General features: G+C 42.6%; 7 protein-coding genes across 7 annotated transcripts; 2 read left to right on the top strand and 5 right to left on the bottom strand.

Annotated features, from left to right (window-relative positions):
- Positions 1 to 80: 80 nt before the first annotated feature.
- SAMD00019534_105390 (hypothetical protein) lies at positions 81 to 1,160 on the bottom strand (the record flags this gene model as incomplete). The annotated part of the gene is made up of 3 exons (XM_012894377.1): positions 81 to 251; positions 323 to 822; positions 908 to 1,160. The coding sequence occupies 3 exons, from the start codon at positions 1,158 to 1,160 to the stop codon at positions 81 to 83; spliced, it is 924 nt and encodes a 307-aa protein (XP_012749831.1).
- Positions 1,161 to 1,326: 166 nt separating this feature from the next.
- On the bottom strand, positions 1,327 to 3,403 carry SAMD00019534_105380 (hypothetical protein; the record flags this gene model as incomplete). Its single annotated transcript, XM_012894376.1, has 5 exons — positions 1,327 to 1,518; positions 1,587 to 2,307; positions 2,363 to 2,644; positions 2,720 to 2,963; positions 3,034 to 3,403. The coding sequence occupies 5 exons, from the start codon at positions 3,401 to 3,403 to the stop codon at positions 1,327 to 1,329; spliced, it is 1,809 nt and encodes a 602-aa protein (XP_012749830.1).
- Positions 3,404 to 5,135: 1,732 nt separating this feature from the next.
- On the top strand, positions 5,136 to 5,901 carry SAMD00019534_105370 (hypothetical protein; the record flags this gene model as incomplete). Its single annotated transcript, XM_012894375.1, has 3 exons — positions 5,136 to 5,190; positions 5,264 to 5,429; positions 5,502 to 5,901. 3 exons carry the CDS (start codon positions 5,136 to 5,138, stop codon positions 5,899 to 5,901), a joined length of 621 nt encoding a protein of 206 aa, XP_012749829.1.
- Positions 5,902 to 5,977: 76 nt separating this feature from the next.
- SAMD00019534_105360 (hypothetical protein) lies at positions 5,978 to 6,894 on the bottom strand (the record flags this gene model as incomplete). Its single annotated transcript, XM_012894374.1, has 2 exons — positions 5,978 to 6,405; positions 6,495 to 6,894. 2 exons carry the CDS (start codon positions 6,892 to 6,894, stop codon positions 5,978 to 5,980), a joined length of 828 nt encoding a protein of 275 aa, XP_012749828.1.
- A 258-nt stretch (positions 6,895 to 7,152) lies between these two features.
- SAMD00019534_105350 (hypothetical protein) lies at positions 7,153 to 9,126 on the bottom strand (the record flags this gene model as incomplete). Its single annotated transcript, XM_012894373.1, has 4 exons — positions 7,153 to 7,595; positions 7,667 to 7,892; positions 7,970 to 8,077; positions 8,155 to 9,126. The coding sequence occupies 4 exons, from the start codon at positions 9,124 to 9,126 to the stop codon at positions 7,153 to 7,155; spliced, it is 1,749 nt and encodes a 582-aa protein (XP_012749827.1).
- Positions 9,127 to 11,946: 2,820 nt separating this feature from the next.
- SAMD00019534_105340 (hypothetical protein) lies at positions 11,947 to 13,331 on the top strand (the record flags this gene model as incomplete). Its single annotated transcript, XM_012894372.1, has 2 exons — positions 11,947 to 13,024; positions 13,090 to 13,331. The coding sequence occupies 2 exons, from the start codon at positions 11,947 to 11,949 to the stop codon at positions 13,329 to 13,331; spliced, it is 1,320 nt and encodes a 439-aa protein (XP_012749826.1).
- Positions 13,332 to 13,448: 117 nt separating this feature from the next.
- Positions 13,449 to 15,543, bottom strand: SAMD00019534_105330 (hypothetical protein; the record flags this gene model as incomplete). The annotated part of the gene is made up of 5 exons (XM_012894371.1): positions 13,449 to 13,871; positions 13,976 to 14,542; positions 14,612 to 15,079; positions 15,140 to 15,250; positions 15,340 to 15,543. The coding sequence occupies 5 exons, from the start codon at positions 15,541 to 15,543 to the stop codon at positions 13,449 to 13,451; spliced, it is 1,773 nt and encodes a 590-aa protein (XP_012749825.1).
- Between the last annotated feature and the right edge of the window lie 210 nt (positions 15,544 to 15,753).

Genomic DNA, 15,753 nt, shown 5'->3' with positions numbered 1-15,753 from the left:
ATTGGAGGGAGGGAGGTGGGTCATGCATATATCATGCCCTGATCGTAATCGTTGTCAAAGCCAGCCAGTCAGCCAGAGACTTAGTCCATCTCATCATCCTCCATCGAAACGTCATCATTGCCACCATTGCCACCACCACCACCAAAGAGTGGCGAGTTCATACCGCCCATCAGTCCAGACAGCAGTGCGCCAAGTCCTCCACTCTGTTGGATAGGCACCTTGTAGTATATATTGGCGATTTGTTCGAGATACTAATGGGACGTGATGGTGATTGAGTGAGTTGATTGAATGAATGATTGAGCGAGAGTGTAGCTTCACTTACCTTGCTAAACATTGGGTCTCTTGCAATGGTTGGAGCATACTTCTGTTTCAGGATGTTGAACAGGGGCAGGGCATCACGCTCCAATGTGAGAAGCAGGAAGCGAATGTAGTTGAGCAGGGGTGTGAAGTTAGCCTGCTCAATACCTTGAAGCTGGACAAACGACTGGAATAGTACACTGGCGTCCTTGAGGTTCTTGACACAGAGGTAGCCAAAGACAGCGCGGGCGATGTAGAGGTCGCCCTCAGACTTGTCGTCCTTGGGCACCCAGTTGTTGAGCATTGTGGCAAAGCTTGCGGGATCATTGCCAAAGATGTAGTGCTTCTGTGCACCTATATAGTCTCCGCTTGCTGCCAATGTATCTGCCAAAAGTGCATGGAACTCTGGTGATCCTCGCTCACCTGCACCACTAGTCGCGCTCCACTTTATAGCATCACGCATAAAGTTAGTCATTGCCACATTATCATTACATCTGAATCCTTTGAATAGTGTAATAATAGTGTCTACACATTATATGATTGATTGATTGATTGATTGATTGATTGTTAGACTATGTTTGATTGAATGAATGAATGAATAGAGCATTACTCTTTGATACATCATCATAGGTAGTCTTTGATTTCTTGTATGTCTCTACTAGTAGACTGCATAGCTCTGCGGCACAGTTCCACTGTTCGTACTTTAAGAAGATTGTTGCGCCAGATACCAACAAGGCAACAGTCTCCTTTGTCTTGTTTGCATTACTATTCCTAAAGAACAATGCCTTATACGATTGCAACAAATCATAATAGTTTCCTGCACTAAACTTGCTCTCTAAGCTTGCCAACTGTCTCTCTGTCATTATTATTATTATTTATGTTATATATATTATCTGTTTGTTCACAAACAACAATGATCTTCATTCATGTTTGAGTGAACACCCATAAATTCAATTTCAAAGCTGATCACAACTGGATGGATAGATGGATAATTAATTTATTATTATTAATATAATATGTATATATATACTATGGCAGTGGAAGTTGTCTCGATGTGGATGATATGCTTTGATCAGAAATCATAAGTTCCTGTTTCAGTCTGTTAAAGTGCGGCAGTACATCATGATAATCAATGAACAATCCAAAGTTGACCGCTGAGAATATCTGGAACTCTGATGCCAACAACTCCTTCTTGTTGATAGAGAACTTCTTCTCAATGTTCTACATGTGTATAATATATATGTTAGTGATGCTTGTTGATTGATTAATTGATCGATGTTACAACATACCTCTATCAAAGGTTTGAGTGATTCCAATGCCATTGGATCATTGAACTTGGCAGCTAGGAGTAGACAGCCAGAAGAGTAGAGCTTGATGTTCTCTTTGTTGACGGCATTCTTGATGATTAACTTCTCAAAGAGGACGTAGGAGAGTGCGAGTGTGGACATCTCAATGTCAGAGAGCATGGCAATCTTTTGAAGCTTGCGCTTGATCTTTCTGATCTTGTACAGTGTGACACCAGTCTTGATCCACTCGTGCTTCTGTCTGAACTGCTCGTTGAGCTCCTCCTTGATCGCCGACTTCTTGATGTAGGGGAAGATCGACACCTTGTAGCTGTGCAGGTTCATCACCGTCCTGTGCTTGCCGGTCTTGAGCTCAGAGTTGTCGAGGAAGAGCGGGTCGTACTTGAGCGGGATGCCCGAGGGGTCCACGTCGTCCGGCGTCAGATCGATTGAGGGCGCCACATAGTTGCTGATCAGCAGGTGGCCGTACGACGTCTCCTTCAACTTGAATATGTTGGCCTCCTTGATCGAGAAGTGTGAGTGTGATATGATGTCCGATTGGATGTTGTTGGTCGAGTCTGAGAACTCCTTTGTGTTCTTTCCTCTTTGCTTGACCTTCCTTGTGTCGCCACGGATCATCGAGAATACATGTAGCGGGTATCCAGAAGACGAGGCAAAGTATATCCTTTGTGGTGTTGCTATGTTATAGTTTGTGTTGTATTCCTCTCTGAATGATTGTTAGTTGACTTTGATTGATTGTGGAATGGATGAATGATACATACATGGTGTTCCGCTTCCTGGTTCTTGTTGGTTGAAGTTGTATTGTGTCCAAATGTGCGTTGGTCGATGTATGATGATGTGCAGATGTTGATGTTGTTGGTGCACCACTAACTGAATGAGGTTGTTGTTGTTGTTGTTGATCGCGTCCAAGGGTGTCCTGTGTTGATGTAGGCTTGGCACCCAGTTGCGAAGTATAGGGAGTTGGGGAGTGGCTGAGGCCGGCTGTATCCTCCTTGCCAGGTGGTGCCAATGATATTCCAGACAAAAAGTTCATCGCTTCCTTCCTACATAGTTCGATGATTAAGTAAGTTGGGTTAGTATATGATTGGATGACACCATGCCACAATCACGATACTTACTTCACTTTCCTGGAGGTGTAGCCATTGACAAGTGATAGGAAGTGCGGCAGTTGGGCATCGGATACTTTGGTGAATGATGATGTTGACTCGACTAGGTTGGACAGCTGTGGATTGGTGCTGAGTTGATCCCTTGGTACAGGGTCAGAGAACACCTTGTCAAACTTGAGTGGAATGGTCACAGTAGCTGGGTTAGAGCCACTCTTTGTATCATGTGATACTGTTGCCAATGCAACTATCTTGTCCACTATTATAGATATATTTGTTAGTTTGTGCTCATTCCTTCCGTTCATTCATTCGTTCAAGAAACAACATACCCTTCTGTGGTTCAGATACACAAAAGTAGAACTGGTCACCTTGTTTGATTACAACACTCTTGGTTGGAATGGCATTGAGAGTGATCGAATGTTTGGGACTGATGTCTATTGTCTTGTATAAAGCGTAGGGTATCTTGAATATCCATGTGTTGGGACCACTACTACTGCTGCCACTGCTACTACCAGAGTGCTCTAGTTTGGTGGGGGTATGCTTGGACCGCGGTAGCTCGCCACTCTTCTTGGTGGTCGAACTACCAGTACTACTGGTGCTGGTACCATTGTTGTTGTTGTTATTATTGTTGTTATTGCCATTCTTTGCATTCAATGATATACTTGATAGGAAGGAAAACGCTGCTGCCTTTGAGCTCATCTCCCTTCACTATCACTGTCTCTAAACACGCACTCTCTTCTTGTATCTCACGATAGATCTCTCGTTCGCTTGTTTGTTTGTATGTTTGTTATATGTTGATTGATGTTGGATTGGATTGATAGTCTATGTACAATGATTAGATTTGATAGATAAATATAGTAATATAAATATACAACAGTGTAATGCTTTCTCTCTCTCTCAGACACTACGTCTACTGGTAATGCCCACTACTACTACTGTTTCTACGACTACTACTACTACTACTACTACTTCTTCTAACTCTGCTTTGTATGACTGTTATCTGCTTTTGCGATAACATTACTTCCTCCTAAGATATCTAGATTGTATTTAAAGTATGTGTACTTTCTATTACTGCTCTACTACTACTACTACTACTACTAACTGTTAACTAATATTGAGTCTTATCTATTTTCTATAAATCTCTATCTATCTCTGTATTAATTAATGATACAGAGGATATAAATTGACTCGCGAGTTGTTGTTATTTGATTGATTATTAATGTTGTTTGTTCAGCCAGTTTATCCTGTCAAATATGTTGTTATAATTATTATTATTATAAGTTGATATAACTACGACATGAACTCAACAACACACTAACTTGTCTCACTTGTCTTTAGCTTTTGACACCAAAGGTCGTGTTGTTGGTCAGAGTGTGCTTCAATTACGTGTATGAGTTGGGGTTTGTGGGAAGTCGACCTCCACTCTAATAAATCTTCAACTTGTTTTTCATCGAATCAACATGTTTGTTTGATGAAACCAAGACAAAGACGTCGTCAAGTAAAAAGGACAATGCAAGAGAAGGAAAGAGACAATGTATTACAATATCATTCATTATGTTTATATATTATATTATTCAATACAACCTAGAAACCAAATTTCGAGAATGCCTTTCGGATGTTATGAGGAATTGCTCCAGCGTAGACAACACCGTATGATGGGTTGCTGGTTTCAATCTTCTGGGGAGGGTTGATTGGAACACCACCTGCATTTGCAATCTGAATGATCATGTCTTTATAGACTTCAGACATCATGTTTCGATGTTCAGTGGGGTTTGCGTAACCAGTGCTGATAACTTCGTTGGCTCTATTGCAATGATGTTGAACTATATCTTTCAGAGGACTTGGTGGCAATGATTGATTGAACCTATTGATTGTACTGAAAATAGCGTCCTTCTGGCCTCTTTGTGCTGGTTCTATACTTCCTTCCTCAATATAACATGGTGCATGAAACAGTGTATGTACTATTGCTGTGTAGACCTCTGTCATATTTTGATTTCTTGTCTTTGTTTATATATAAAAATATTTGGTGGATTGTTTGATCGATTGAATGATTGAAAGTGAGGACAACCCAAAATATATCGTTTTTTTGTTAATTAATCAAAACTTGTATGTCCGATTTCAATTTAAATATACCTTGCCAATCATCAATAGTAATAAGATATATGTATATCTGTATCATTGATGGTTCATCATTTATTTATTTGTGTCAACAACTTGTTTTATTGATGGGGTGTCATCATTGTCGGATCTGAACTGAAAGGGGTGAAACAGTTTGGTGTCAAAAGTGATCTCGATAAACAATTTGGAAATATCTGGGTGGACATAGAGTGCGCATTAATTAACACTTATTACAACCATGGTCAACCAATCAAAACAACAATCTCATCATCTCTATCTATAATACAGATACAATTCATACACATAACATAACATGGGTAACAAGGCTAGCAAGGCAGACTTTGCAGATATTGCACAGAACTCAAGATGTAAGTTATATAGACCTGTCCGTGTTGCTTGGAACACAAACTAACTCATACTGCTTGTTGTTGATCAATATAGTGGACGAGGCTGATTTGAGAGACCTACTAAAGACATTCAACTCATTGGCAAAGGATGGATACCTCAACAAGGATCAACTAAAGGCCGAAATCGAGAAGAAGTACGGAGGCATGGACTCCACCTTTGCCAACATCCTCTTCAATCTCTTTGATAGGAACGGTGATAAGTTAGTATCATTCAATCAATCAATCCAATCCAACTACATGAATTGATCCTAATACGATTACTGGCACTACAGGATGATCAACTTCAACGAGTTCTGTTTGGCCTATGGATACCTGGTGAACAGATCACTGGATGATGTTGTGGACATATCGTTCAAGTGTATTGATCTGAATGGCGATGGACATATCTCGCGTGATGAGTTGAGATCAGTCATTATGATGAACAGGAAGATGGAGAGATACGTCAAGGTGTACAACAGATCGACTGCTTTGGATAAGATTGTATTGACGCCACGTGATATGATGGAGATCAGTCAGGAGACCGACGATCTGTTCAAACTGCTCGACGAGGACAAGAACAAGCAGGTGTCCAGGGATGAGTTCATACAGCTGGCCAACACCAACCCAGAGATCAAGAAGCGTCTCTGTGCCCTGCTGGTCAAGGACGAGTCGGTCGACTTCTTCAAGAAGTAAAGTAAAGTACGTCGCGAGACTAAATTCGCGCGTCATGTTATAACATAGGTTGTGCCATGGATGGATGGATGAGTGGTCATTGTTTCTTGTTCTTGTTCTTGTCCTTTGGCGCCAGCCTCTCTGCGATCCATATTAGAGTGCGACCTAGCAGTGTTGGCTGATGCTTTGCAGCCTCCTCTATGTTCTTGGTTGGCTTGTACTCGCTCTTGAAGCTTTGTGGCTCATAATCTGGACCGTCTGATATGGACGTTGATGTTTGTTTGCTTGATGACAGGCTGTTATCCACTTGCAAGTCTTCATAATCCTTCTTTGATACATAATATGTGTCCTTGGCTTCGCGACAAGGTACCATTGGCAACAAAAACACAGCCACCTTCCTGCCCTCCTCGGACAAGATGTTGTAAGTGCCCAGTGCATTGACCGTGGACATGATCTCAACTGCTGTGTTATATCTTCGTTTGATCTCAAATACTAACTCTTCATCCAATGGTATTCTATTCTCTCCTGTACCAATGATTATGAACTCTATGTTGTGTTGCCTGACACGTCAGTTCAATAATTCGATCGATCAATCATATAGTGATGATGCATACCTATTGCAGGATCAATCACTGATAGTACAGCAAGACTATCGACTGTTATATCGGAGCATGCGTGTACATCCCAAAGGAGTAGTGCTTTGGGCATGACTACGATGGGACCAGGTAGCAACACTCCATTGACACTGAATCCCTGTTGACTGTATCCATCCACTGTTATAGCATCATCTGATCCATCAAACAAGTTATTCTTATCCAATTGCTTTGTACTAGTATATGATCTTCTGGTACTATTACTACTATATATGTTGTGTTGATGTATCGTTGATAATGACTTGTTGTTACATGTTGAAGACAACGATATCAAGGTGCGTCTAGCAAACTGTTGAGATGGTTGAGTATGAAGTAACAATCGACCAATTGAGGTCTTGTTGATGAATATACATCTTAGCATTGTTGTAGTTGTGAATGAATGAATGAATGATTGATGAAGTTAAGCAGTCTTTTTTGAAGATGCTGGCTGGGCCAACTTCACACAAGACATGCCTCGAGGCTCGTCCATTCATTCAATCATCAATCATTGTTACACATGGACATAACATTAATGGACAGATGTATATATAATGGCTTTATTAGGAGGAAGGAGGGAAGCTTTGAATCGCATGCATGCCCACCCATACAACCTAGGACGATGACCGGTCACATCAAACAATCATTGATTGACATAGAAGCTCGACATTGCGATTAGACAGTAGTTGAGATCGTTGGATGCCTTCTTGAGATTGTTGACCAGTTGTTCTTGCTCGATGCGTATCTTCTCCTCGAGTGGCTTGTCCTGCATCACCAGGTAGTAGGCCGAGATCAGTGTGAAGCACTCTTTCAGCGCCGCGATCACATGCTGGTAGAGTGACATCTGTTTGGCCGAACACTGGAAGTTGTTCCACTGCTTCCTGGTCGGCTCCAGAATCACCGGTGAGTTCTTGTTCTTCTTCTGGTTGGCTATCAGCTGTGTGGCGCGCTTCAAAAAGTCGCCAATGATACACCGAGTAAAGTCGAATGCTGTAAAGTTGTCGCCCAAGCCCTGCTTCTTTATGTTTTGCAGGAAGAACTCCAAGTTGTTCTGATTGACGCTCTGGTAGTGTAGTGATAGGGAGTCTAGTATTGTGCGAGATGTCGTTAGTTTGATTGATTGGGGAGTGGGTAGATCGCTCGCTGGACACACTTACCATCCTCTAATATTGTTGTCTGGAAGTACCATCCGGCGGGGATGAATAGTGTCTCCTCCTTGTGTACAAACACTACTCTTCCTCCAAACCTTGATATGAGTGCAGTGTCATCCTGTGTGAGCTGTGGCTCAAAGTATATGTATCTTGGCATGTTTCCATCCTTGTTCAACAGGTGCTTATTGAATGCTCCCATCTCCACTATCTTGTTTGGAGGGAATAGGATGACCTATGGTGATTGTGATGGATGGAGGTTGTGTCACAAATACTATCCAAAGTAGTATCCAGACCATCAATCAAACTTACTCTCATCATTCCTTGTAATGCTATTATTGAGAAATCGGTGAACTGTCTGTGTAATGATATAATTGATCCTGATCCACCGATGAATAGGTAGGACTTGGGGAAATGACTCTGATATATGCCATGATGTTTTGTCAGTATGATCAATCAATCAATCAATCAATCAATCCAAGTTGTATATTACTTACATCTCTTAATATATTTAGGTAGTTTGACTTGAAGAATGGCAATGGTCCCCAGCTGTCGGGATGATCAAACGCCATTTTGACACAGCAGCTGTTGCGTGCTGTTCTGGAGGTGGATTGGTTGAACTTGTTGAAGTCGCCAATGTACTGGTGGTTGCGTCCCGTTTCGTCGGCGTAGTTCCACATCGTCTTGTTCTTGGGATAGCGCTGTAATAGTGTGTTAACGTTGAAGTCGGCGGCAGACGACGCCCACTGGTCGGGCAGACCCGAGACAAGCAGCGGGATTGAGCCGGCCGAATAGCGATCGAGTAGCATGACGTCGGTGATCTCGTTGTGCGCCACAATGTCGACGCCACGACTCTCGATCGAGTTGGTGAGTCGCGACGGGTGGTGCAGCTGACAGTGAATCTCAATGTCCTTGTACTTCTGGAAGATGAATGCGCAGCCCCACACTGGGCACGAGTACACGTCAGTGTCGATTGGTACGGTCGTGAAGAAGGGGCGGTCCAAGTGGGAAAAGTGCTCGATCGTAAGGTCACCCATACTACTCGTTAGTGACGAGCGATGCGAGAATATTGTGTCTGACTTGCTGGAGCTACTACTACTGCTGCTGTTGCTACTGCTGTTGCTGTTGAAGCCAGCGAACGACTTTGATAGTTGTGATGTATTCTTTGTTGATGATGTCTTGTTGTTGCCAAGTGATCCTCTTCCATTCGATTTGTTGTTGTTGATGTTGCCGATATTGATGTTGTCTGACTCGTCGTTGCTGGATATCGAGGGATCAACACCGTCAACAGGTCTTGTGTATGGACCTTTTCTTGAACGAGTCTTGTTGGAGGCCTCTTCATACGAACGGATGATATCGGTCAACGATATCTTTGGAGTGACCGATATGTATGATGGCAGTTCCATCAATGCCAACGATTGACCACCATTGGTGGTGGATGACAATAATGATCCCACCGACTTTGACATTGACACTGGAGGTACCACAACCACCTTTGAATTKGACTCCACTCGTATCTACACCATTGTTGTTATTGTTAATGTTAATATTGTTGTTGTTTTGATTATTATTGTGGCGATTGTTATTATTTATGTTGTTATTGTTGGTATTGTTGGTATTGTTGGTATTGTTGTTTGTATTTAATTGTTGACTCTGTTGCGATTGTTGTTGTGGTGGATAGTGTTGATGTCCATTACTGCTGCTGCTACTACCATTGCCATTAGTAAGGTTGATCATTCTCGTGTTGATTGATTGATTGATTGTATGTCGATAATTAATATTAATATTATTATATATATATAGAAATGTATGTATGTATGTTGATTATAAATAATAATTATGTTGTATGATATATTAATGTAATAACTGTTATGGATAAATACAGATATAATAGTATGATCGGTCAATATTATGTCTGTTTGTCAATTATTACTTCCACATAAATGATGATGAGTAATTATAATTAAAATTGTTTGTTTGTTTGATTGATTGCGATTAATGTCAGTTATTATTATTATTATTGATATATGATTCGAATGGATAATATTGTTGTTGAGTCGTCGTAGAAATATTATTGTTTGTGCATGCAACGCAACAATTTATAAATGTTGTTATGTTCTCTTTCAAACAAGATCGTTAATAATATTGTTGTTGTTGTGTGTTTGCAAACAAAAAGGAAGGGAATATGCTATTGAGTTGAATACTGTTGCTGCTAGATAGTACCTGCTACTGTTACTGTCTGTCTATTTGTTGTTGTTGTATATTCTATTGTTGTTGTCAATCAATTGATTGACTATGATCTTAATAATAATTATTATTATTATTATGTGGGCATACAGGCAGGCAGAAAAAGAGATGTGTGATACAGTACGTTTTATCTCATTGATTTGTCACACCCCGGTTCACCATCCATTCAATGAGATAAAAAATAATTAAAAAATCAACAACACGAAAAATGGTCTGGAATATCCATCATCACGACCAATATTATTGAATTAAATTCCCATTCAATGTGAACATATAAATATAACTTTGTTTCTCACATATTAAAGTGAGTCATTAATTAATTATAATAATTATAGTTAAATATTATTTCGATCATCATTTAGATACTAATATCTATTTCGCAGTGAATATTCTACAGTCGTATTGTTGGTTGATTGGATTGGATTGGATTGATTGATTGATTGATGTATTGATTGGAATCCCAATTGTTTGGTGAATATTAATGTACATGCTTGGAAGTTCTGTTGCAAACTATATTGGCTCGCCAACTCTTTCTGAAGGAATTGAAGTACAACTTGTAAATGATATCAATATCGAACATTACATTAGATATCAGTTACGAGGTGTATCACATGCAAATGTGATTAGTCTTGACATCAAGACAGTCCAAACATGTCATTTATATTGCGTAGTGCGACAAAGTTATCCTTTGAGTGCTTAAAGGATAAATATAGACGTGTTGGTATGTTTGATAATAAACCAAGGTCGACATTTGTCGTCGATCACTACCTTGTTTGGTAAACGTCAATCAATAAACCGCCATCGGTAGACGTCTATCGGACCGGTCCATCTTTTCTCTCTGTATTTATAGTACCCATTATCATCTGAGTGTCTTGGTCTAGTTGGTCCTCGTTCGGTGTTGTTGGGGTAGTTCGTTCCCAACGATCACGCGGGACATGTCCCAAGTGGTGGTATATTTCGCTCAGCCGTAACTAACTACGTCCATCATCATCATCATCGTTTAAACATCTTGTTCGTCATGTCATTACTTTATAAAGAGGTAAGGGTAGGGTAATAGTAAAGTATTTATGTGTATGATGGGTGAGTGTTCCAAAACACAAGAATTGAAGGAGGTTAATGCTGACGAAGTTTTCATTCATTCCCAAACACATTGAGTGGTCTGTCGCAGATTCAACATCATTCATTTCCTTTTTTGCCAATTTGGGAACTGCAGGGACAGAGTGGTAATTAGAGTGTGTGTTTGAGAGGTCTATCACCTACAAATACATAATAATGGCGCTGACAACAACATCATCAACTAACAACCATGCGTACATTCAATGTTGTTGTCGGGTGCTTGCTTGCTTGCTTCCTTGGTCATGGATGAGGGCAAGCCAATCCCCATCCAACCAGCTGACCTGACCTGCCCAAGTCAAAGAAGGTTCGTGTTGTGCGACTATCCATCGACACGCACACCTCAAGATGGAAGCGTAACTCACTTCTTGTTGTCTGACCTCTCCTAAATAGTATCCACATGATTCTGCTTAAATCTCTTCCTCTTTCTCTTACTCTTTATCTCTCTCTCTCTCCTCTCTCCTCTTATTGTTTGTTGTTGTTGTTGTTGAGTTCCATCAATCACTTCTATTCTTTAACATCTTAACAACAAACAAACAAATAATACATAATACATACATAATACATTCATTTATTACACATGAGTAGCGTATTTCAATCACAAGGAACATCAAGCTTGATTATCCAACAACAACAGCCATCATGTCAACATCAACATCAAACATTGACAGAGACAGGAACAGAGACACAGGCACAGACACAACAGTTGGTTTTAACATCATCAGCAGCAACAACAGGAGCTGGACATAATCATCATAGTCATCCATTGGAGTTATTGGATCTACCTGATGATATATTACTTTATGTGTTCTCATTCTTGGACGAACATTCATTGACTAGAGTCAGTCAGATATCAAACTTTTTTTTTCAGCTTCATATCATCCAATCATAACTTATGGCGTGAATTGTTCCGCGCCAACTGGGGCCCTATGTTCCCGCTGGTGCCCGTCTGCACTATCAACTGCTGCCACAAGTACTTCTCCGACCCCTACGCCAACCTCGAACCGATCAACCTGCTCTTCTCCAGTGCCTTTTACAAATCGTTGTTGATCCCCTCGCACATGATGTCTCTGATCAACTCGTCCTACTCGTTCAAACAGATGTTCAAGTTCCGCAACCAACTCTACTCGTACTACGCACCCCTGCTCAGCACATCCCTCCAGCTGTTCCGCAAGACGGCCGCCGTGGACTCGGCCCTCTGGCAGCCAATAAGCGACCCGCTGGCTCGTCCCAACCAGAGCCGTGTGGCCAACAACTTCCAGTCGGTGATCGACATGATCGTCCTGCCCAATCAATCAGTGGCGATGCTCAAGGATCACAAGTTGGAGAACGAGACTACAACATTGTACACTGTGCGTGTCACGCGCACCGTGCCCACACGCATCCTCAGGAAGCTGTTGTCACTCATCTTGGACTACGACAAGATTCCCTTGTGGGATGTCACTCTGCGTCACTGCACAGGTATGGTCATCAAGAGCCCAGAGGTACACAATCACGCCAACTGCAATGGTCCCTGCTCCGCCACCGACGTCAAGCCAATCAAGAAGGTTGACTTGCTGCACAAACAGATCATGGGCAACCTGTACATGACATATGCACGCATGGTCTACACAAACTCATCGTCCAACGATATCTTCTTGGAGAGCGCAGGCAATGGCAGCGAGCTCAACAGCGTCGTCAATGTCAACAACAACACATTTAGAAACAATAGTATCATCAAGGCCAGTCTGAGCAACAATGGAATCGTCAATGCCATGCAGAGCTTCCTGAAGAAGACTGAGAAGCAATCATTGGCCGTGCCCATCCAATGGAACAATGAGGTGCGCTTTGATGAGGAGGATGAGGAAGATGACAGCGAGGATCAACGTGCGCCACACAAGAGAGTCAAGAGAAAGACCGCGGTCCAAAGCGAGGCCGCAGGTCCAGTCCTTGCCGATCCCATCTACATTGTCCAGCATCAGATCCCATTCCATGTCCAAGGCATGAACAACCATCTCATCGATAGAGGTATGTGTATAACCTAGTCATGCACTATTCAATCAATCAATCTAACACTCCAATCAATTAAACAGAGGTTCAACCATATCATCTCAATTGCTTTGGAAGTGGATTCGTCTTTGAGCCAATCGAACATGCGCCAGAGGAGGTCAAGCTGACATACATACTTCAGGTGAACCGATCAGAATGGATGGAGGAGGAGGCTCAAGAGCTGCTAGACGATCTGGCAGTCTCAAGGAACCGTTCCATCTCTGCCCTAATTTCACATGCCTACCACCTCAGTCGAGAGGAGAGTAGTGCCATCGTATCATTGTAAAATAGCCAAACATCAATCAATCAATCAATTACCGACTCAATCAAACCAACCATACCCAACATCCGAACACAACACAACAATACATTACACTACAAGTGAATAAAGGTTACTTGTTATTTACTTCTGCTGAAAGAATGGACTGTCTTCGACATCTTTGCCACCGAGTGAATGGAAGCGCTGCATGGCTCGCTTCTTGGTGACGGTCATGTAGTCATCGCCTGGGAGGATGGCATAGCGAGGGTCCTCGTTGGTCGAACCCAGGCCGGCGCCGGCTGGCCGCAAAACTACCTCGATGGGCGCAGTGGGTGCAGCACCGCTCCGGCCAATGCCATCGCCCTCCTTCCAACCCGTCTTCTTTAACAGCTTGAATCCAATGCTGTTCTCACCGAATGGATTGGGCTGCTGCTGCTCGTTGCCCTTGCGCTTCTTATCGCTGGAGTCATTGGACGACGATGGGGACGGCTGCGCAGCCGGCTTCTTGTGGCCGCTCAACATCGATTCGTAGTCAATGCCGCTCTTCTTGGCATTCTCTAGATTGGTCTGCTCGAAGCAAGTAGTCGTGTGATGGTTAGTTGTGAGCTGTGATGACTTGCCGTCCACATTAAAGTGGCTCGCATTGGTGTCATGTCGTTCTGTTGATTTACTTGATGTAGCTTGGACATCTTCTCGTGCTTGTCCAGTGCCTCGTACGATGGAAACTGTCGATCACAGAGCTTACATATGATGAGGTCGCTGCGCTGTGCCGATGTTTGTGTTTGAGTCTGTTGTGCCGCCAATCGTATCTGTGTCTCCTCTACCCGCCTATTTATAATTATCGCTGCCTTGTTGACCATTGGTGCCACCACCTTCACAGGTGCCGCTGCCTTCATTGTGAACTTGATTGGCCCAATTGCCGGTGCTACTGTTTGGGGTTGTTGCAGATGTTGTAGTTGTCCATCAGTATCCAAACCATGTTGTTGAGGTTGTTGTAGTTGTTGAGGCTGTTGAAGTTGTGTCTGATCGGTTTGGATTGAGGTATTCGTTGGATATTGATATTGTTGTTGTTGGTATTGTTGTTGTTGGTTGTGCTGAAGTAGATGCTTCTGTACAGTGTAATCCAGTGGATCAAGACTGGTCTGATGAGCAGGTTGTTTATACAGCTTCTCATCATTCTGGAATGCCTCTTGCAACACCTTGCCCTTCTGATTCCATTTGCCCAACTCATTGTCCATCTATCCAAGCATAAACAGTTAGTATCTGATCATTCATTCAATCAATCAACATCAATCAATCAAACATACCTTTCTCAGTGCGATTGATCCTGCTACTTTGGGACCAGCTGCAGCCTTCTTCTTGGCCGGTGCTATTGTGGGCTGTGGCAGATGTGGAACGAAGGGGTCGTATGTGCTGGAGACAGAGTTGTAGGAGAAGTATGACTTCTTGTTGACGTCGTAGTAGAAGTACAGACAGGCCACAGTGTCAAAGAAGTATCCAGTCGTAGAGTTATAATAATGTCCAGTGTTGGGATCGATTGAGAAGCCTTCTGGTATAGTCGTAGTCGAAGTTGTCAAGGAGGTGGATGTAGCTGTTGTCGTGGTCGTTGCTGCAGCAGGTGCACCATAATTGTTGAGCCATTGAGTGTAATCAGTCGCTGAGATACCTGGTGCAATGTTTGCATTTGGCCTCATCTCTGGCTTCATATACGTGACCCTGACGGGGTATCCATCAATCTTCAGATCCTTACTCTTGCCATAAGCAGTCGTTGAAGCCTGGGGTCGATTGGACAAGGTTAGTGATTGATTGATTGATTGGAATGGTACCAAACATACTTGTTGAGTAGTAAACTCTAGGAAGGCGAACGCCTTTGGGAAGCCGAACCTGCGGACGATCTTGGTCTCGATGGGTCGTGCGCCGGCTAGCTTGCCAAACACTTCGTTCAACTGGTTAATGTGATGGGTTGGGGAGACACATGTTAGTAAGCTTGAACAACAGTCATAGCAATGTAGCAATTGTTTGGACTAATAGACACCGTCTCCTCGTTTGTAGTCATGCAAAGGTCACGAATAAACAATCCGGTTGAGGGCTGATCATCTTCGCCAGAAGCGCCACAACCTCCCGCACCAGTTGCCACAGGTTTCTTCATCGTTGGATTGATCGGTATATCTTCTCTACAGTTGTGGCATGTCTTTCTCCATGAATAGTTGTACTTGTCGCACTGTGTAGTGAGGGCCATGATGTGTTAGATGGGCGAGATGATTCCATATGAGCGAGGGGAGTGGCAGGGCATGATCATACCGCATCACATAGCCATTCTAATGTTTGAGAAGCTGGAACTATTGGCGTGCTGAAGTTGACGAGGATGTTGCGTCCATCAATGATGAGCTTGTCTCGTGAGTTTGAGATGAATTGAGTGGCCTCTTCGACTGTGGCGAATGTGACAAAG

The sequence above is a fragment of the Acytostelium subglobosum genome (genome assembly GCF_000787575.1).
Source record: "Acytostelium subglobosum LB1 DNA, scaffold: scaffold27, whole genome shotgun sequence".
Lineage (NCBI taxonomy): Eukaryota > Evosea > Eumycetozoa > Acytosteliales > Acytosteliaceae > Acytostelium > Acytostelium subglobosum.
The sequence above is the reverse complement of the archived record's forward strand: the minus strand, read 5'-3'. Positions and strand labels throughout refer to the sequence as shown.